Source organism: Oratosquilla oratoria, chromosome 21, assembly GCF_046742065.1.
Source record: "Oratosquilla oratoria isolate Oo_2021 chromosome 21, ASM4674206v1, whole genome shotgun sequence".
NCBI classification, from domain to species: domain Eukaryota; kingdom Metazoa; phylum Arthropoda; class Malacostraca; order Stomatopoda; family Squillidae; genus Oratosquilla; species Oratosquilla oratoria.
In genome coordinates this window covers 20,171,065-20,192,873 of record NC_134797.1, presented here as the reverse complement: position 1 = coordinate 20,192,873, position 21,809 = coordinate 20,171,065, and the positions used below count along the sequence as shown (strand labels likewise).

The 21,809-nt window shown below is 41.0% G+C and overlaps 1 protein-coding gene across 3 annotated transcripts in view; it reads right to left on the bottom strand.

Annotated features, from left to right (window-relative positions):
* The window catches only part of Rich (Guanine nucleotide exchange factor subunit Rich), a 63,631-nt gene that overhangs the window by 12,734 nt on the left and 29,088 nt on the right, over positions 1–21,809 (bottom strand). For 2 of the 3 annotated variants that reach the window (XM_076204438.1, XM_076204440.1), the window contains 14 exons: positions 20,608–20,834; positions 17,824–18,055; positions 15,296–15,402; positions 14,616–14,747; positions 13,387–13,626; positions 13,101–13,215; positions 10,993–11,129; positions 10,733–10,774; positions 9,555–9,767; positions 7,195–7,393; positions 5,991–6,076; positions 4,986–5,166; positions 4,153–4,346; positions 3,628–3,803 (listed from right to left, as the gene is read on the bottom strand). In XM_076204438.1, coding sequence (XP_076060553.1) covers positions 3,628–3,803; positions 4,153–4,346; positions 4,986–5,166; positions 5,991–6,076; positions 7,195–7,393; positions 9,555–9,767; positions 10,733–10,774; positions 10,993–11,129; positions 13,101–13,215; positions 13,387–13,626; positions 14,616–14,747; positions 15,296–15,402; positions 17,824–18,055; positions 20,608–20,834 — 2,281 coding nt within the window. The remainder of the gene's footprint in view (positions 1–3,627; positions 3,804–4,152; positions 4,347–4,985; positions 5,167–5,990; positions 6,077–7,194; positions 7,394–9,554; positions 9,768–10,732; positions 10,775–10,992; positions 11,130–13,100; positions 13,216–13,386; positions 13,627–14,615; positions 14,748–15,295; positions 15,403–17,823; positions 18,056–20,607; positions 20,835–21,809) is intronic. The other variant, XM_076204439.1, reaches the window with a different exon arrangement.

Below are 21,809 nucleotides of genomic sequence, written 5' to 3'. Positions count from 1 at the left end.
CTCTATCTAGCCTAGTAACCCCCACCATACTTCTCAGACACCTCATCTCAAACACATTCAAACTCCTTCTCTCTTCTTCTCTTATGTTCCACGTTTCTGCCCCATACAGTGCTGTTGGCACAATCACTCCTTCATACAGTCTCCTCTTCGCATCCATTCCCAAATGTCTATTTCTCATTACACTCTTTAAACCACCAAGGCATTTACTCGCTTCTCTCAATCTACATTCTACCTCCACCTTCACTCCACCTTTTCCTGCTACACTTGCACCCAAGTATCTAAAACTATCCACTTCCTCCAGTCGCTCTCCCTTAATGTTCACTTCCAGTCTACTGCCACTTTCACCCCTTGTACATCTCATCACCTTACTTTTACCCACATTTATCTTTAGCTTTCTTCTATCACATACTCTCCCAAACTCTGCCACCAGCTTCCTCAATCCCTCCTCTGACCCTGCCACAAGCGCAGTGTCGTCCGCAAACAACAGCTGGCTCACCTCCCACTTTTCTCCATTTTCTTTAACCATCTCCAATCCCTGACTCACCACCCTAGCATTCACCTCTCGCACCACCCCATCCATGTATAAGTTGAACAGCCAGGGCGACATAACGCATCCTTGACGAAGTCCCACCTTTACTTCAAACCACTCACTCTCTCCATTTCCAATCCTAACACATGCTCTACTACTCACATAAAAACTCTTGACAGCTCCCAAAAGCTTTCCTCCTATCCCATAAATCTGCATAACCTCCCACAGTGCCTTTCTGTCTACCCTATCATAAGCCTTTTCCAGATCCATAAAAGCCCAAAAAACATCTTTCCCCTTTCCTATAGCTTTTTCACATATCTGTCTTACCACAAAGATCTGATCTACACAACCTCTACCCGTCCTAAATCCACACTGTTCCTCACCAATTACTCCTTCTGTTCCTCTCCTAATCCTCTCAATTAAGATTCTCCCATAAGCCTTCCCTACTACACTCAACAGGCTAATCCCTCTGAAATTACTACATTCACACTTGTCCCCTTTTCCCTTGTAAAGAGGAACTATACAGGCACTACTCCAGTCCTCCGGTACTTTACCCTCTCTCCAGCAAACATTAAATAATCTCACCAACCAGTCCACCATCACTGAACCTCCCTTTTTCAGACATTCTGCATGACATCCATCCAGACCAGGTGCCTTACCTGCTTTCATCATCTTTACAACTGCCTTCACCTCACCCTTCCTTATTTCTCCTCCGTTCTCCTCACTCATCACTCTCATTTTCTTCGTATTTCCCACTGCAGCTATCTTTCCTTCCCTATCCTCCTTCACATTTAGCAACTCCCTAAAATATTCTGCCCATCTTCCCCTCACTGCCATCTCTTCCATTATCAACTCTCCATCTGTACCTTTTACCTTTTCTTCCCTACTTGATTCGCCTCCTCTTCCTCTCTTAATTTCTTTCCAAAACATCTTTTTATTACTTTCAAAATTTTCTGTCATACTCCTACCCCATTTCACATCTGCTCTCCTCTTTGCCTCCTTTACCTTTTGCTTTACTTCTCTTTTCTTTTCTTTGTACCTCTCATATGACTCCCCTGTCCTCTTTTGTAACCAATCTGTGAATGCTCGCTTCTTCTCTTCTACAACCTTCTTTGTTTCCTCATCCCACCATTCACTACCCTTTCTTCTATTTCCCCCTGTCCTTCTTGTTCCACACACCCTCCTTGCACACTTTAAGACTCCCTCCTTGAACCATCCCCATTCCTCCTCCACACCCATCTCTGCTCTATCCTTTACTCCCTCCCACTCCTCCTTCAGCTTCTTTTCGTACTCCTTCTCCTTTTCCTTTTCATTCAAGGAGTTCACTCTAAGAACCTCCCTACCTTTTGTCCCTTTCCTCCTTCTCCATCTATCCTCCACTCTCAACTTACCTTCCACCAAAAAATGATCTGATATTCCCCCACCCTCTCCCCTTAGCACATGTACATCCTTAACTCTTCCTATCATAATCCTATTTACCACTACATAATCCATTAGCGCTCTATCTACCACCCTTCCCTCCACCACCCTCTCCCATGTGTACTTATGCTTGACTTTCTTCCGAAACACTGTATTTGCTATCATCAACTCTCTTTCTAGACACATTTCCACCATCAACTCTCCACTACGATTCTTTCCTGGAACTCCACACTTCCCAACCACTCCATCGATTGGACCATTTCCCACTCTAGCATTAAGGTCTCCCAGTACTATTACATTGACATTTCTTCCTAAACCCTCTATGCACTCATTTAAATCTATCCAAAAGGCCTCCCTTACTACACTCTTCTCACTGCCCGGCCCATATGCACTTACAAAGACCCACATCTCCTTTCCCAGTTTCACCTTCATCCACATTATCCTTGAGGAAACCTCCTTCCACTCCACTACCCCTTTACCTATCTCCTCACTTACAAGAATAGCCACCCCTTCCCTCCCTCGCCCTCTCTTCACTCCTGATAACCTCCCACTTACACTCCCAAACATACACTCACCCTTCCCTTTCAACTTAGTTTCACTCAAAGCCAACACATCCAACTTTCTTCTCACAAACATACTACCTATCTCTTCCCTTTTACTCTCATCTGTACCACATCCACGCACATTAAAAGACCCAAACCTTAGGGTGCTGGCCCGAGGCCCGCCAGCACCCCTTATGCCTTTTCTTTTCATTTTAGGTAATTGCCCCTTGGGGCTACAGGGAGAAGGATGCCTAGTCCCTCTCCTGTCTGGGGTATTGGCTGCTTGTTATTGTGGCAAAGTAGCATGCAGTCGATACTTTAGGGTCTATATGGGGCGCCCCTACGGACCAGAGCCACACATCATTTTGTCTATGATAGAAGAAATTCTGTTCATAGAGAAATGATGACACTTTTATACTACGACTGTCCCTCCGTTATGCTGTCCCCCAACCCCTTGTTGCTGTCCTGTACCATTTCTCTGAGTATTCTCTTTCTGATTGGGGGATTTCCCTGTGGTGGGGAAAAGAATACTGCCACCAAGTTTTCCCACTTGGATCGTAAGAGGCGAGAAGAAAGGGACAGTATATACACACAATATATATCCACACACACATATATATATATATATATATCCTATATCATATTCCACAGCATATTGTGTCCTATATCATATTCCACCATATTGTGTCTTGCAACACTGCTTCTGACCCAGGGCGGTGGGCAGGGTGCAGGGATGACCCGTCATCCAGGAGGTGCTCAGATGAGAGGGAGGGTGGGAGGGGTGTGGAGTGTATTTAGGGATGAAATGGGTGGGAGTGTTTTTATGCCTTTCCCTTTTTGGCTACCTCCCTTGGAAGGGGGAAAAAGCCTTGGTATATGTATGTATGTATGTATGTATATCATATTACAATTAGATAAAATTTTATACATACATCTGAAGTGCAGGACCTCTAGTTAGAGGTTGTGAGGGTGATAGGATTACTTAATTGCTGTGATGTTATAACTCGGTTACATCAGAGACTGAACAATAATAACAAAAACAGCAACAACAACAACAACCATCACTCTACATATATTTCATGCCATCTGTACTTCTATACTTTTATATCTTTTGTCCAAACTTAGAGAAAAACTAACCATTCATTATTTGTGAAGTGAAGTAGATGTTGTAAACCATTATTGAGTCTCTGGATGATCTGCAGGGGCATGTCAGGAGCATGGGCAAGGCCAACTGCTCGTAACAATGCTAGAGCATCACGTAGTACTACTGCCACAACAATACTCCACTCAATGCAGCCTGCCTCCAGTAACAGCTGCTGGTGCAAAGTTTAACGGTTTAACCTTATATTTTGAACAAGGGTAAGTGTATATACTTCTTATCCCAACAAGAGCACAAATTTGTTTTACTGGTATGCCTAAACCTCAGAGCAACACAAACTAATTTCCTTATCCATTAATTAAATGGAAAAAACGTTCAAGATTTATATAAACAGTGAGCAGGTGTGTACTGAATTATGCAGCTATAAAAGAAATTGCATTTATCAAAGGTAATTTATCTATGACAACAAATTTAAACTTTGTCACATTTTTACACAGTTTTGGGGTCAAACATCAATAAGCATCTGTTATTACAAGTACAGCACAATCAAACAAGAAACTGACCTGCAATAAATATCGAAGCTGCACTTCTGAGTGTGGAGGGGGCTTAGGGGCAGCAAGAAGGGGAGGATCTGGTGAACGTGCCAGTAAATCTCTTGTTGCATCACGTGCAGTTGAGTCTGGACTCCAGTCTTCATATATACTCACAGTATCTTCGCCATACACACTGCCTTCTTCACTTAATATGCTTATGTCCTCTGTGCAAGATATTAAGTTACAGTTTACTAGCATGTGCTTCATCAGCATGAAATTGCAACCAGTTTCTACTGAACAATGTATAGTGGGGTCCCAATATACAAATGGTTTACTACATAAACAAAGTGAAAAATGTACAGTTCTTCTTAAGAGCATTAAATTCATATAATGAACAGAAACTCAAACAATGAACCACAGTCAGAATTTTCATGTGTGTGGATGGCTTGCAGCATCTGTAACTAACTTGTCACCATATTGTACTGTACTTGTCTTGTGTCATAAGCTGTGAGCATCAATCAATATAATAAATGCTTTCTCCCCATAAAAAGAGAAGTGGGCTTGTTGAAGTATCCACCCATTATAAAGACATTAAAACCTAATAAACACCCCATCCATCTCTGCAATGATTGGATAAAGTCATCCAAGTTCCTTGTCACACCATAATGGGCACTACAAACAGTTACCCATTATTGGTCCTTGTTCTCCTGACAACAGACAGAAGAATGAGTTGGGTATATGTCTAGGAGCTTGTCAAGGATGACTTTTTTTCCCTACAGGACCTGAGAAGAGTAATGTGCTATCTATATGGTATCCTTACTGACTAGATAAAATGCCATGCCAGTTTAGGAAAAAGGCCTCACCTCTTGGTGCCCTGGGCATAAGTAAAGCCTGGGTGGGAGGCAACTGGCTGAGTGGAATGCTTGGCACAACACTGGAATGCTTTGGTTCATGCTGAGGGGTTGTGACATTGTGAGCCGTGTCTCGTGTGGCTTGACTCAAGTACCCACTGTCACCAACTTCAGGAGTTCCATGGGAAACAGCCTTAAAGCAAAAATAAATACATTACATATGAATATAAAAACTGAATTAATAAGACAACTCAAGCAATGAACATAAAATATGTATGCTCACAGTGGAAACAAAGTAAAGTTCAATTGTATTTCATCACCAACAACCAGCACGTTTATCCTTGGGGACACAACTTTACATCTCAAAACAATTCCCTTCAATACTGACCTACATACATGTTGTATTACAAATGCCTTTGATTTACTTCCACCAATTCCATCTATTTGTGACACACTCCACAAAGCTTTTATGTCAACCCTACCATACTCACACACTTTCTCCAAATCTATGCAGAAAACATCCTTATCTTTTGCTGAATGCTTCTCACATATCTGTCTTACCACAAGGGCTTAATCTATGCACTCTTAAAACAAAAATGCTCTTCACTAACAACTCCCTGTTTTCCTAATCCTCTCAACATGTATTTACCTAGTTGTATTCTACGGGATGGGAGCTATGCTCATAGTGACCTGTAAGCCTCAGTGGCCACCCTCAAGACTCATCCCCCCATAAAACTACTACATTTATACATGTCTCCCATCCCCCTGTAGGAATGACTGGCATCTCTGTTCAACTATGTACTTTTTGCACTGAAGATGTAATATACAAAAGCGCTCTGCTTTGTTAGTTTCTTTTTCCAATTGGTCTACTTTGCATAAGTGAACACACATACCCGTGTTCTTATTAGCATGTATGGTATGATGACAAGACCCACTAAAACCTGCGACACAAAGCTAATTATAGTCGACGGGCAATAGAACAAGGAGATCCTGAAACCATTAAAAACAACTGCTTACCTCAGGTACAGTGATGGACAGGCCCTGCATCTGGTCGTCCATATTGACTCGATCATCCATTAATCCAAGAGAACGAATGGATGAGCCTAAAGTTCAAAAGAAATGAGTAAAAATAAAAAGTATTATGTGGAATCTAACTGGTTGATTTAAATTCAACTACAACAATCAAGGTTTAATTTTTCATTCAATAAAATTGCACAGCCTCAAAACGACTGAAAAGGTGACTCGGGCCCTCCCCATGATACCTCTTTGCCCCAGACAGCATCAGAGGCACAATCACCCAATCACACATTCTTTTGTGTTCATCCAAAGAGACCTATTTCTCATGACACTCCTCATGCTCTATTTGACCTCCACCCTTACTCCTCAATTACCTTCTATATGACCCTAAATAATACTAGTCATCTCCTTCAACTTAGTTCCACTTAACACCAACACATCCATCTTCCTCCTCCTAAACTTACGATCTATTCCCTATTAATCTCATCTATACCACAACCATGCATGTCTAATGATCCAATTATTTGAGTCCTCCCACACCATCTTATGCCTTGACTTTTCATTGGATAAACATACAGAGAGCAGGGTCCCTAGTCCCACCACTATATCCCATGGCACAGTAGCAACCCCTCCCCCTCCACAATAGGGGATCCAGAAGAGGCAGAGCAACAGAAGTGGTGAAGGACAGTTTCAAGGAAACAGCTTTTAGGAGGGACAGCTGTTGTTCAAAAGTATTTATTTCTAACACAGACAAACGATGTATGGATTGGGTCCAAAGGGAATCCCCAAAGCACTCCGGGGGGAGAGAGAGAGAGAAAACATGAAGTATGTATGCATGAAAACAGACTACAGGTATGAATCTAGGAGGGAGAGAGAGATAGAATGAGAGAGAGAGAGAGAGAGAAAACATGAAGTATGTATGCATGAAAACAGACTACAGGTATGAATCTAGGAGGGAGAGAGAGATAGAATGAGAGAGAGAGAGAGAGAGAGAGAGAGAGAGAGAGAGAGAGAGAGAGAGAAAACATGAAGTATGTATGCATGAAAACAGACTACAGGTATGAATCTAGAAGGGAGAGAGAGATAGAATGAGAGAGAGAGATAGAGAGAGAGAGAGAGAGAGAGAGAGAGAGAGAGAGAGAGAGAGAGGGAGAGAGGGGGAGAGAGAGAGGAGAGAGAGAGAGATATTTAGCGTCTGACTTACTTGAGACTCTACGAATGTGGGCTGTGGATACTGAGGGAAATGGCCACGAAAAGTCTCTGTGCAGGTGTCGCAATGCTGCCACAAAGTCATCCACACGAGCAGCCCGACATCGCTCTCTGCGGAGCCATGCCACGAGTGGGAAGTCCAGGTGGGCGGCCATCTCGCCCAGGTCACGAAGGCGGCACTCAACCAGGAGTTTCTAGCCAGAGAAAGGAAGAAGGTCATACCTTTCCCAATACATGATAAAATAGATCGCACTGATTAGTGGTCGTTTGTGTGGATTGTAACAGTTATGCCATGGGTCTCCTGCAAGTGAGACCTGGGACAATGGACTAACTACAAACTCACTTGCTGCCAGGCAGGACTTCAACTGCCTGCACCCCTGACCTGCTCACTCAGTGAGCATTCCAATATACATATGTACACAATGAAAAGTGATATAAGAAGTGGGCATCTAAAGGTTATAAGAAGTAGGCATCTAAAGTGTTATAAGAAGTAGGCATCTAAAGTAGGCATGCAAAAAGGTTGTATGAGGGAGTGACTATACTCACAGCACTACATAGCAGCCAGAGAAGTGGAAAATGTGTGAGGCAGAAGGAACACATTTGCAATTGAGAAGTATGGTAGGTACTTCCAGGATGGGTAAAAAATGTGGTGGTGAGGCAGAGAATGAAGCTGGAAATTTGTTGGATAGGCTAGACCAAAGTATTGTGGTGGTTTTGGTATAAGGAAAGAATGAGTGCGGAAAGATCAACAACAGATATGTAGAAAACTGGAGTGGATGGAGTGAATATAAGAGGAAGACCGAGTGGTGTTTGGGTAGGGTGAAGGGGCCGTTAGATGCAAGAGGAATCTCTATTGAGCAAGGGAATGAGATTGTGAAAGATAAGAGTGAAAGTAAAGTTGTTGTAAATGGATGAACAAATGATGTAGCCTGAAGGGATGTTTTTCTTGTCTGCTTCATGAGCTTTCCTAGTGGATAAAGGGAGAGGGATTTGTAAGGGAAGTTGTCCTCCTGATGATCCTCACCTCTAGACTTCTCCTCTTCTCCTGACCCCGTCTCATGACCTCTGACCCCCGCTGTCCCCAAGGGGATCACTCGTGGGCCTGGCCATGTGACTCACATGCCACCTGGCCACATGTGCCGTAGCCAGCCACATGAGTCACACAAAGCCTCTTTGAGGAAATGCACATGCAGCTCACCAGCCTAAGAACAGACCCTGTCGACCTAACAATCACTAACTTGTGGCTCAGAGAGCTGTGTGAGGATGGACATCTATTCTTTGAAGAATACACATACAGTCCCATCCCCAATACATTCCACCTTGGTGATTTGAGAACATTTTGTGTCTGACTTCGCAGGCATTGACTTTGACCTCACACCAATTAAGACCTGGGTACATAGGCTGCACAGAATCACTGAAGATTTAGATCGCCTCGGAGTATCACGGTGCCTCCATTGCAGTCTCCTATTCTCCTCCCCTCTCCCACAAGCCGACAGCCTTGGGACACAACATACACAGTTGTCACCTCCCTCGCCATCTCTCCCCCTCCCCCTTTTTCTCGCACTTACAGCAAGCCATATTACATTGGCACTCAACTTCATTTGGGTGCCAATGTAATGAAGCCGTGGAAGTCAACCAGCTTTGTAACCATGTTGTAGTGAGCACTGAAACTACCAGTTGTTTTAAGAAAAGGTTAGACAACTTTATGGACGGGTATGGCAGGTGGTCATGGACATTGCACTATCTAGTGTAGGCCTTATGGTCTCTTGCAGTCTCCTTTATTCTTATGTTCTGTCAAGCCATTTTGTGGTGGCATTACTGCCTGTGATCTGAGCAGTGTAGGGAAGGGGGTAGACAGGACTGATGCCTCATCCACAAAGTGTGAACATGAGAAAAGTGATGAATGGGATTTGGACGAGTGCAGGATGGATGTGGAGAGGCTGTATGCTTTGATTTGGCCTTCTTGTATGTATGTAATCTTGGCTTGGTGATTCTTTGCCTGTCTCAGTTATCGCTGTTAAACTTATAGAACAATTTAAGTTTGTCTTCACATTTATCATAATTTTTCTTTTTCTTCCTTCCCTGAATTAGGAACATGGGGTTGGTAAAGGAAAGATTTACAGACAGCAGAAAGGAAGGATCGCCAAAAGTAAAATATGGATAAGCACTTCTCTATGCACAAAGACGAGTCTGCAATGGTTTATTGGTGTGCTATTAAAGTTCCTAAAGCAGTGAATACATATAACTTTACAATCAATACCCCAATCCAAAGTTAACAAGTTATAAAATATGAAAGGTAATACTGTAAAACCAGTTTATTAATACATCCTTTCCTATGAATAGTGTAATCCCTACCTTAGCATGTCTTTGTAGAATAACATCAAGAAAGAATTCCTCTGCTGTAGAAACATCCCTCCCAATAGAATTACTGGATCTTTTTCTCTGAGGTGGGATGACCTTATTTGTGTCTGAGGAGTTGGTCCTGACAGCGGCAGCATGCTGCACGTTGGGTTCTGGTGTTGGTGCCTTGGCTGCAGAAGCTGCTGAGAAGGAACGTCCTCGCAGTGCCTATTGGGCACAGATGGTGTCATCACTTTTACTTAATATAAGAACATATACCTCTTCAGCATCACATCTAAATTAATCAAAAGACAAAACATAAAATGAACAAAAAGAAAATAATAATAATAACTTAAATTAAGTGTGATTTCACTCAAGCATGTGCTGCCACCATATCTTTCTTCTACTCGGTGATAATACAAAATCAAGTGCCAATCATATACAAGTAAGACAAAAAAGGAAAACAACTAGTTCCACTTCCTACAATAACAAAAAAAGCCAAATAAAGACACCCAGCAACTAACCTACCAGCTGAAACAGAGTGCTTGCAACCACCAAGGACAAGGAAATGTGTCGAAAGAGGTTCGACATGAAAAAGAGTATTCCAATAATCTTTGTGTGTGAAGCTCACATGCATTTCGATAAGATATACAGTAGTTTTTCTAATGGATTAGTGCCATAATCTAAAACTGATGTATAACACAAATATTCAATTTATTTTTCTTTATACACTTCTATTATTAGAGGATTTACAGGATTTAGCCTGGATGTTCACATTTCTTCCTATTCTGACAATGAAAATTTCACACTAATATAACCATGGTCATTAACAAGACACAGCTTCTGTATATCTTATTTCAACTTTCTACTTTATAATATGAACAAGAAAGAAAAATGCTTTCCAGTAATATTGGTGACAAAAATGGGCCCACCTGACTGGAAGAGGCAACTTAAAGGAGCTTATCAGTACCACTCACAGACAGATGGATACAAACACATATATTGAGAACACAGTCTTGCTTCCAGTGAATCTTTTTGAGTCCTTGCGTTACCACCACGCTGTTCCCCCACTACGTGACCATCAAGAAGACCACATCTCCAGCACCAAATCCCAAGCACACAACAATGTACCATCACAACCCAACAAGGCTGCACTCAAATCCAACCTCTGTCCTCCTTGCTCATCATCATACCTTAGAGGAGTTGCCCAAAAAGCAGGAGTGACGACGGATCACCTGGTTAGTTGAGCGCACATTATAGGTTGGGCACAAGCAACTAAAGGAATACATCATACTCTACTGCATAAAAACCTCTACAACAATAAAATTCTAATATCAAATCAAGCATAATGTTCATGCATCTTAAGATAAAGAACAATCACTTTTTCATTTTTTTTTTTTTTTAACACTACACAAGTTCTCTTGCACAACTGTAAACCTGTAAGACACCTTACCTGGGTGTTTGGCATAATCATGGACAAGTCTTCGTCTGCACATGCTGGAGACACGGGAGGAGTTGCGTGTGTGAAGCCCACCCGTGTACTTCCTGTTGACTGGATGGATGGCTTTGGGGAGTCGAGATCAGTGGGATCTGGAAAGTTTCAATCATTAGCTTACTTCAATTGTACTTCAGTTGTATCTTATATCTATTAAATACAAAAAAGGGAATCAAAACAAAAGAAATGACTATATTAAGAATATTCACAACAAATATTCTATTTTTCCTATATACCAAAGGCTTTTTCCCCCCATTAAGAGAGGTAGTCAAGTCAAAAGGCATATAGCCACTTTCACTCATCCTACTCCCATCCACCATCCTCCCCCCCCTCTCATCTTAGCTCCTTGTGGATGATGAGTCATTCCCTGCATCCTGCCCACTGCCCTGGGTCAGAAGCAATGCAGCAAGACACAGCACATCCATAGCAAGGCCACTTCATTTATTTGGTGATCCCCCTCTCCATCCTCTTGTGCACAAAAAGAGAAGATGGGGAGAAACCCTTTTGGGCTGTGTCAAAATATCATTCCCATTCCCTAACCCCCTCCCTTCCTTGCATCACAGTATCATCTCTAGAGACACAGCCATTCTCCACTCACCCCTATCCATCTCCTGCCTTCTCCCTTCCTTGCTCAACAGACATTCCCATCTTGCTCATTGCCCCTTTTCACCCCATCCCTCCATCTCATCCTTGGTCATCCCCTCAACTTCACTGTCTCCACCTCTGCTTGCCACACCTCTTCTACTAGTTTCTTCATTCATTCTTCCCATATCTCAAAACCATCCCAAAATCAACCTGATCTTCCAACTCCTTTTACATTCCTGCTCTCCTCCTCACCTCCTCATTTCTCACCCTATCCAATCTTCTCAGACACACCTCAACACACTGAAACTTTTCTTTGATGGATAGCAGTGAGTTGGAAATAAGATGAGAGGAGAGAGGTTGGAGGAAGCGGACAACTTTAGGCATTTGGGGTCACAGGTGGCTGGAAATGGGGGAGAGGAGGTGGAGGGAAATTGTAGAGTGAGTGAGAGAAGCAAATAAATGCTTTGGGGGATTAAAAAGTGAAATGAGAAATAGGTATTTGGAAATGGTTACAAATAGGAGAGAAGGGATGATTGTGTCGACAGCACTGTATGGGGGCAGAGACTTGGAATTTAACAGAAAATATAAATATGTACATATATACTAATACCAAGGGCTCTTTCCCCATTACAAAGGAGATAACCAAAGTCAAAAGGTACAATTCTACTCCCACCCATTTCATCCCCACCTATTCAACTCCCATCCACCACTCCTCCCTCCCTCCCTCCTTCTCAGAATAAAAAACACCCATCATCTTGTCATCTAAATAACTGGAGAAGCTCCATGCAAAAAAAGGGGTGAATAATTGTTCTAACTTTTCACAGCCAGTTGCATTATACGTTAAACTGTGGTTGTTGAGGTGAGGCCTTAGTAGTATACGAGTTAACTAAAACTATGCCTCAATTATAAGAACCCAAATGAGTTTTCATGAGGAATGTACAAAACAGATATGAATGCAGTGCGCTACTCTCAGATGGAACTCTTGAGAAAAGCCAAAAGCAATTGGGAGGAAGTGTAAAAGTAAAATCCAGATATCATGTTGATGCAATTTAACATATACAAAGGATAAATACTGATCTGAGATCATTCATATGTAAGAAAATCTAGGAAGAAAAGAAAAGAAAGGAAAATAATATCTGGTTCTATGACTACACAATCTTACTATACAAATCACCAAGAATTACTTGCACTTGCAAGTTATTGTACCATGCAATATACAGTGAGTAGACTCACTTGGTGAAGACTTCCTTCTCTAATTCTCTTTATTAGGGGAACTGGAATGTCCAGATCTTATTTCAAGAATGTTTCTTCATCCTTTCCTATTTACCTTCATGATTATGTGTGCATTTTGGTCAATGTCATCTGTTTACAAAACTAGTTAATCTCCATCAAGTCTCCCTAAACAGAATATGTAAGACCTATTCCATATCACTACATCATGTTCCCTGTGGAAAGATGCACAAATCTTAATGATGAGTTACCGATTGAACGGAGAAACCTTATTAGATCTTTTGAGAGATCCCATTTGCCTGCTTCTAAGGTGGAATCAAGGAGTCGGGTTGCAAGCTGTCGGCTAATGCTGGCACTCTCCATGTTCTGTCAAATGAATTTAAAACCAATGTTATCAGCAGTGCAGGGGGTACTGTTCCCTGTCACCAGAACTGGCTTACCACCACCACTCTTTTAGGAGTTATATCTTCAAACTTGATTACTCAGACAAAATTCCTTTCATCTATTCTTTTCGGTGCACACCTAATAAGAATCTACCTGTAATATGATGAGGTAGGAAGCTGCAGTTTCCAACTGTCCTTTGGAGAGAGCCTGCTGGAACAAGTCTCGTGGAGTACCAGCAGAAAGGAACAAACACCTCCAGAGCGCCAACTCAATCTTGCGAGCACACTGGACAACTGTTTGTAGATACACTGGAAACTCTCGGATAAATTCAATGACTCGGGGTAACAAAGAATCTGGGAGAGGGTCCTTACTGGTTGCTTCCTCTTCCAAGACCTGCAAGTCAAACCATTTCATTCCATTAACTTCTGTAGTTTAAATGAGAATCCTTATTTTTCTAGCTTTGAAATAAGAATACATACATACATACATATACCAATGTTGTTGTTTTTTTCTTACAAGGAAAGTAGCCAAAGTCAAAGGCATATCCACTCCCACCTACTTCATCTCCACATACGTGGAAAAAATTGCTTACATGCATTATCTCGCACAACCCACACTTGGAACCAATGAAAGGTGTGTGCGTGCATGCAGGGAAGCAGTAGCCCTGAGAGAGGTGAACATTAAAGAGAATCATCTCTCTGCCTCCATCTTCTTCAAAACCCATCAACACCCTTGCCTTTAACTGGAGGTGCAGACCTGATGGGCTGACACTTGGTCTCTGGGCTGAGCCCATGGTCTATTTTCAACTTAATCAATTTCTTTCCTCTTTTCGTATAAGGACTGACAGACAATGACTGCTCTCCTCCTATCTATCTACCTATATACCAAGAATTTTTTCCCCCTCATAAGGGAGGTAGCCACGTCAAAAGGCACATACCTACCCCCACCCACTCCACTCCCCTCCATCACGCTTTCCCGCCCTCTCATGTTAGCCCCTCATGGATGACGGGTCATCCCTATATTCCACCCACTGTTACAGGTGAGAAGATGTAGCAAGACACAGTACATCCACAGCAAGGCTGAGTCACTTAATCTGTGACCCCCCTCTCTGTCACCTCATGCAAAAACAGAGAAGATGGGAAGAAATCCCTTTAGGCTGTGTCAAAATGCCATTCACAGATAAGCAATCCTCCTACTATTACTATAAACTGGTGACATAGAAACTAACCTACACTTGTACAACGACTGACAGCAGTAAAGAGTTGCTCCTTAGACAGACCTAAGGGAGGATCCAAAGACTTCCACCTATTGTTGGGGAGCAGCAGTTTTTAGTCAACGAACCTCAATGCAATGATTATCATTTTAATTATTGTAATCCTTACCTCATGCAACAGAAGCTCAAGTGAATGTGGGAAGTATGGAAGGTCTCGACAACTGTTGGCAATTTCCCAGGCATGGTAGCCGAGGTTGCGCCGTAGCAGCTGCCGCAGAATGTGATGCAGGTACACTTGACTCTGCCAAATGAAATGTACACTAATATAGGAAAATATGGCAAGTCATTACATATGAAGCTCTCCTCATTTTTAACATACATCATTTATAAAATCCTGGAGCAATATCTGTATATGAATTCATTACATAAAAACTGATACCATTTCACCACCCACAACCAAAGAAATATGATGAAGTGTGGCGTACAAGTCAACCTCAAGAATCTTAGCTCAAAATTCTGAGTCAGGGCTGTTGTACCTACTATTTAGGTTCAACCCCCAAACTTACAGTAAGCTACCAGCTCAAAACTGAATTTGTGTAACTATTTCATCATTTTATAATAATTTCTGTGTTAATATGCCAAATATGGGATATATTTATAGCAGCCAGCTGGAGGTACAGCAAATGGTGTACAGTGACTGTTAGGAGTGCTGCTGTCCCTCTTGTTTACAACTTGGAGGTGAAGGTTTGCATTTTATACCCACCATCCAAGTCGACCCCTAGTTTTGGAAAGATTTCTTTGAGGCTTGAAAATCTGACTTGTGTGCCACAATTTGTGGTACATACTTACAGTTCTTTCAACAATACAGAGGGGTTGATGAAGAGTTGAAGCATCACAGGCAAAGAGGGATGTATCTGTCTCAGCTCCAACCATGATTCCCTCCTCATATTGGATAGCTATATATCAAATGAACATCAATTAGCCACTTCCCAATACTTTTCATTGATCCACATTCAAATAGTGGAAAATGATTTATAATGAATTTCTCAATAGCATTATCAGATAATATATAACTCTACTTCTTTACATACATACATACATACATATACCAAAGGCTTTTTCCCCTTTACATGGGGGGGTAGCTGAAAAGAAAAAGGCATAGAAATCACTCCCACCCATTTCATTTCCCATATATTCCACTCCTCTCCACCCTCCTCCCTCCCTCCTCTCTTGGCACATATTTTTCTAGGTTCAACACATTAACAATGCCTCAAGCAGATGACAAAGTTATGTACAGATTGTTCACTGGAATTAGATGAGACATAAACCTCCTGAAGTTGATTGGCCGATATGGTTCACTTGAATTTGGCCAAATTAAACATCTTGCAATGCAGCAAGACACAGCACATTCACAGCTAGGCCACTTCATTTAATCAGTGATGGTCCCTCCCCACCCCCTCATGCAGAAAAAGAGAAGACAGGAGGAAATTCCTTGAAGCTGTATCAAACTATCATTCACATGTACTCCTTAACCTCCCCACATCACCCCCACTCACTCCCATGCATCACAGCATTGTTCATACACAACTATTCTCCACTTGCCCCTATCTTCTGTCTTCTCCCTTCCTTCCTCAACAGACATTCCCCTCTTTCCCAATGCCCCTTTTACCCCATACATCCATTCATCTCATCCTAGGTCACCCCCTGATGTTCACTTCATCCAACTCTGCCTTTCACACTCAAAAAAAAAAAAAAAAAAAAAAAAAAAAAAAAAAATTAATAATAAAATAATAATAATAATAATAATGATAATTAATGAGATGCAACAGGAATGGCTCTTGAGAAAAAAAAGAGGCTATTGAATGTAACAGGAACGCCTATTGAAAAAAAAGGCAAATGATAAAATTGAGTAAAATAGTGGTAAAAGAAGAGAAAAAATAGTCCAGAGGGATGTTCTCCTGGTTAGTTCTGTAAATTTCTCAATGGGGGCAGGGGGGGGAGGGGTCTGCCATATAATGAAGTGATGGGGGTAAGCTGGCTCTGGCTGTTGGACCCTGCTGTGCCTTACTGCATTGCCCAAACACCTTAGCAGTGTGGCAGGGGTGGATGACCCTAGATTGCCAAGGGGCTTTTTAAAATAGGAAGGGCAAGGATTGGGTTTTGGATGGGTGTAGGATTTAATTTGACCACCACCTTTATAAGGGACCTTTTGGTATGCATTTACCTAGTTGTATTATATGGAAAGAGAGCTACGCTCATAGTGTCCCGTCTTTGTATCTTTCAGCATCTAGTTTGCTCTTAAATTCTTGTATAGTTTTTGTACACACTATTGAGTGTTGCCTCATCCAATTTGTTCCAGATATCTACCACTCTGTGTGGGAAACTACTATTCTTTTTCAGATCACTTGTATAACCATCCTTTTTGAGTCTTTTCATATCCTCTTGTGTGTATATACATATGCATATATGTATGTGTATATATATATATATATACATATGTATGTCTGTCTATCTATATACCAGGGTAGCCAGTCAAGGCACACACCTACTCCTACCCACTGCACTCACTTCCATCCGCCACCCTTGTTTTCCCTCCATCTCATCTTAGCTCCTCATGGATGAAGGGTCATCATCCCTGTATCCCACCCACTGCCCTGGGTCAGAAGCCACCCAGCAAGACACAGCGCATCCACAGCTGGGCCACTTCATTTACATGGTGACCTACCCCTCCTCATCCTCTCATACGGAAAATAGAGAAGATGGGGGGAAATCCCATTGGGCTGTGTCAAAATATCATCCATACACAACCATTCTCCACTCACCCCTATCATCTGCTTTCTCTCTTCCCTGGTCAACAGCCATTCCCCTCTTGATCAAAGCTCCTTTCTCCCCTTCAATCCATCTTGTCCTTGGTTGTCCCCTCAAGTTCACTCCATCCACCTCTGCTTTCCACACCTCCTTTACTAATTTTCCTTCAATCTTTTTTTCCAAGTACCCAAACCATATATATGATGCATGATGTATGTTAACCTCTTCACTCCGAGGCACATCACACGTCTGGCAGCATGAGCTGCCAGATGTGCGATGTTGTGTCATAATACTTGCATTATAAAAAATAAAGTCACTGCTCAATCGCTCGTTCTCTTTCACCTGTGAATTTTGATAACCATAGAAAATATGATGAAGCCAGTTTAGAGAGAATGAGGGTCACGCAGGTATGACTACATTAAATATAATCAAGACGCCAATGTCGGCATCATCGCGTACCCACTTGCTCCTCATGACGCCCATGTAGGCGTCACTGTATGGAAGTGGTTAATCTCTCATGTTACTCGACATAACTTCTTTATCTAGTTTACAAGAAACTTGTAACTTACCAAGTGGATAAATGGAAGGTGAGAACGGAAGCATGATCCTGCGGGCCATGAAGGTGTGGGATTTATCTGATGAGTTTGGAAACAGTGGAAGCCAAGCACGGATGCCATGGGCTCCACAGTGCAGCCAGAGCGCATGGGTCAAGTGGGGCTTGTGATAGATGCCTTGGTGACTTACCCACAAGATCTCACAACATGATGCTAACACTATTGGGGTCATCTGGGCACTGTGAAACTGTCAATACAAAAGAATTGCATGCATTAATGAGATATTGCTCTCACACCAAAAATATATTATGCAAAGGAGCACTCACAAAATTAAAAATGCATCATGGAGTAATGTACACAATTCTTTCCAACCAGCTATTCACTCATTGTTTGATGCAGTTGTCACTCCTTTCACACTCCTCCCTTTCACTCATCCTCAATTAAACCATGACAAATGAAACACCTCATTTCATTTACAGCAGTACTGCAGTTTGTCCTCAATGAACACCTACAATGGAATAATTTTGCCTTAGTCTGTATAGTTACTGCTTAGTTTACACAATGGTTATGTTCCTGTAAACTATGCATAATTAAAATAAATCATAAACAAAACATATTATTCAATAAGAAATATTATTAAAACAAAGGATTATGTTCACACACTTGTATTAATACACTTATGCAAAAAACTTTGTATTAACAATGTATTAATAACAAATAAATACAATGTACTATTAACAAATAAATACAATGCACACACACACACAGCAATGAAAGAAATAAACGTAACACAAAAAGAAATCAGTGACCAAATTAAAACCCTTGATGTCAGAAAATCACATGGCCCAGATGGAATTGCAAACTGGATACTGAAAGAATGTATGGAAGAATTAACTGACAAAATATATAATATAATTAAATTCTCACTTAAAGAAGGAAAAGTGCCATTGGACTGGAAGAAGGCAAACATTGTACCAATTTATAAGGGAGGTGATAAGGAAGATCCATCTAACTACAGACCGGTCTCACTAACAAGCACAATAGCAAAAATTTGTGAGAGAGTTGTCAAAAACAGATGGGTTAAATACCTGGAAGAAAAATCTATACTGAACCCAAATCAATTTGGATTCAGACAAGGGAGATCATGTACAACAAATTTGATCTGCTTTTACTCAAGATTAATAGACATAATACAAGAAAGAGATGGATGGGCAGACTGTGCTTTTCTGGACCTGCAAAAGGCATTCGATAAGGTACCTCAGGAAACTAATAAATAAGATAGAGTCAAAAGGTGGCATCAGAGAAAAATTATTGGAATGGATGGAAGACTTCCTGATTGGGAGGAAAATGAGAGTTGTAATTAGAGAAAAATCCTCCAACTGGGAAGAAGTAAAAAGCAGTGTCCCGCAAGGATCAGTACTGGCCCTGATCAAGTTCGCCGTATACATTAATGACATGAATGAAGGCATGGAGTGCTATATGAATTTCTTTGCAAATGACGCAAAATTACTAAAGAAGGTAAAAACGGAAGAGGACTGCAACTCATTGCAACAAGATCTGGACACGATCTGGAATTGGACTCAAAAGTGGGAAGTAAAATCTAATATAAAGAAATGCAATATAATGGAATTTGGAAACAGTAAAAACAGAATATCAAAAGATTACAGAATTGGGGAAGAAGAAATAAAAAAAGCAAACTTGGAAAAAGATCTTGAGTGATGATTGGAAAGGACATGAAACCTGATAAGCATATAAATAAAATATTCAGAGAAACCTACAACTTATTGAGGTCAATCAAAGTGGCATTTGCTTACATGGATGAAGAAATGATAAAGAAAATACTAACTACACTAATAAGACCAAAACTTGAGTACGCAGCATCACTTTGGACACCCAGTATCAAAAAGAATATCAAGAAACTAGAAAGATTACAAAGAGCGACAATCAAACTAGCACCGTCTCTCGCCGAACTAACATATGAGCAAAGACTGTCCAAATTGAATCTACCAACTCTGGAACAAAGAGAAAGAGGAGATTTGCTGACTATCTACACAATAATGAAAGGAATGGAAGTTTTAGACAGGAACGACTTGTTAGTGTGGGACAACAGTAAAACGAGAGGACACGGAATTTTTTTTTAAAAAAAGGATAGTTATAGAAAAAACTTGAAAAGGAACAGTTTCCCACACAGAGCGATAAATACATGGAACAAATTAGACAACAAAACAGTATGTGCAAACACTATGCAAGATTTTAAGATAAAACTTGATGCGGAGAGATACAAAGACGGGTCACCATGAGCATAGCTCCCCTCCCGTATATTACAACTAGGTAAATACACACACACACACACACACACAAAAGGGCCTTTTCCCCCCTTGTCAGGGAGGTAGCCACTACTTCATTCACTTGAAAAAGAAAAAGAAGATGAAGAAGACGAAAATGGAGCAGGGCAGAAAATCCCTTCAGGCCATGTCTTTTTATTCATCATGTACAGTCACTCTCTTTTCATTATCTTTTTGTACTCTCTCTTCTTTGATCAACAGTCATTCCTCTTGCATTCAATGTCCCTCCTTTCACTTCTGCTTTCCAATTTTTTTTTTGTCTTTCTTCATTCCTTCTTTCCAGATACCCAATTCATCTCAGCAACAGCAACATTAGAACAATTTGAAAAATGACATTATATTCTACATAACAGCACTGTAATAGTGAATAAGGAAAGTGTCAGAGTTCATGCAAATGTGGATAATGATAAAAGAAAAAAGAAAAAAGACTACTCAAATATAATACTCAACTAACCAATTTTCCATTTCCATTTTCATGATCACTATCAACACGTTGATCTTTCTGAATCATGAGGACTTTTCCTGAGATATTTATGATGACACTTTGAGCATCAGAGTGGGTGTGCATCCGGGATGATTCTGTACGCAGGTTAGTAAGAGCAATGGACACCACACATGCAGGATGAACTGTTAGCCCTGAGATGTCCACCTCCTGCACTTTAGTCACCGTCACACTTGTACCTAAGGGTAAAATACAAAGGAATATAATGGAGTGGCAGTTTAACAAGAAACCAAATGGTCCCGGACTAGGCTGGCTGCAAGATATATAAATATATATATATACATACATATATATATATATATATATATATATATATATATATATATATATATATATATATATATATATTAAAGAAAAATTAATAATAATAATAATAATAAATAAATGAATAAATAAAAAATAAATATATATATGATAAAAATAAATAAATAAAGGGCAAATAGAATAAATATATAAACAAAATAATATACATATCTATCTATATACACCAAGAGCTTTTTCCCCTTATGAGGGGGAAACATAACTACTCCCACCCACTCCACTTTCATCCATCACCCATTCCCACCTTCCATCTTAGCTCTTCATGGATAACAGTTCATCCCTGCATCCCACCTACTGCCCTGGGTCAGAGGCAATGTAGCAAGACACAGTACATGTGCCTTCCATACCTCTTTTACTAGTCTTTCTTCACTCATTCTTTCCATGCGTCCAAACCATCCTAATACACTTTCATCCACCCTATCTCCCAACTCCTCCTCACCTCCTCATTTCTCACTCTATCTAGCCTAGTAACCCCCATCATACTTCTCGGACACCTCTCAAACACATTCAAACTCCTTCTCTCTTCCTCTCTTATGTTCCATGTTTCTGCCCCATAAAGTGCTGTTGGCACAATCACTCCTTCATACATCTCTTTGCCTCCATCCCCAAATGTCTATTTCTCATTACATTTTTTTATCCACCAAGGCATTTACTCGCTTTTCTCAATCTACATTCTACCTCCACCTCCACTCCACCCTTTCTTGCCACATTTGGACTCAAGTATCTAAAACTATCCACTTCCTCCAGTTGCTGTCCCTTAATGCTCATTTCCAGTCTGCTGTCACTTTCACCCCTTATACATCTCATCACCTTACTTTTACCCACATTTATCT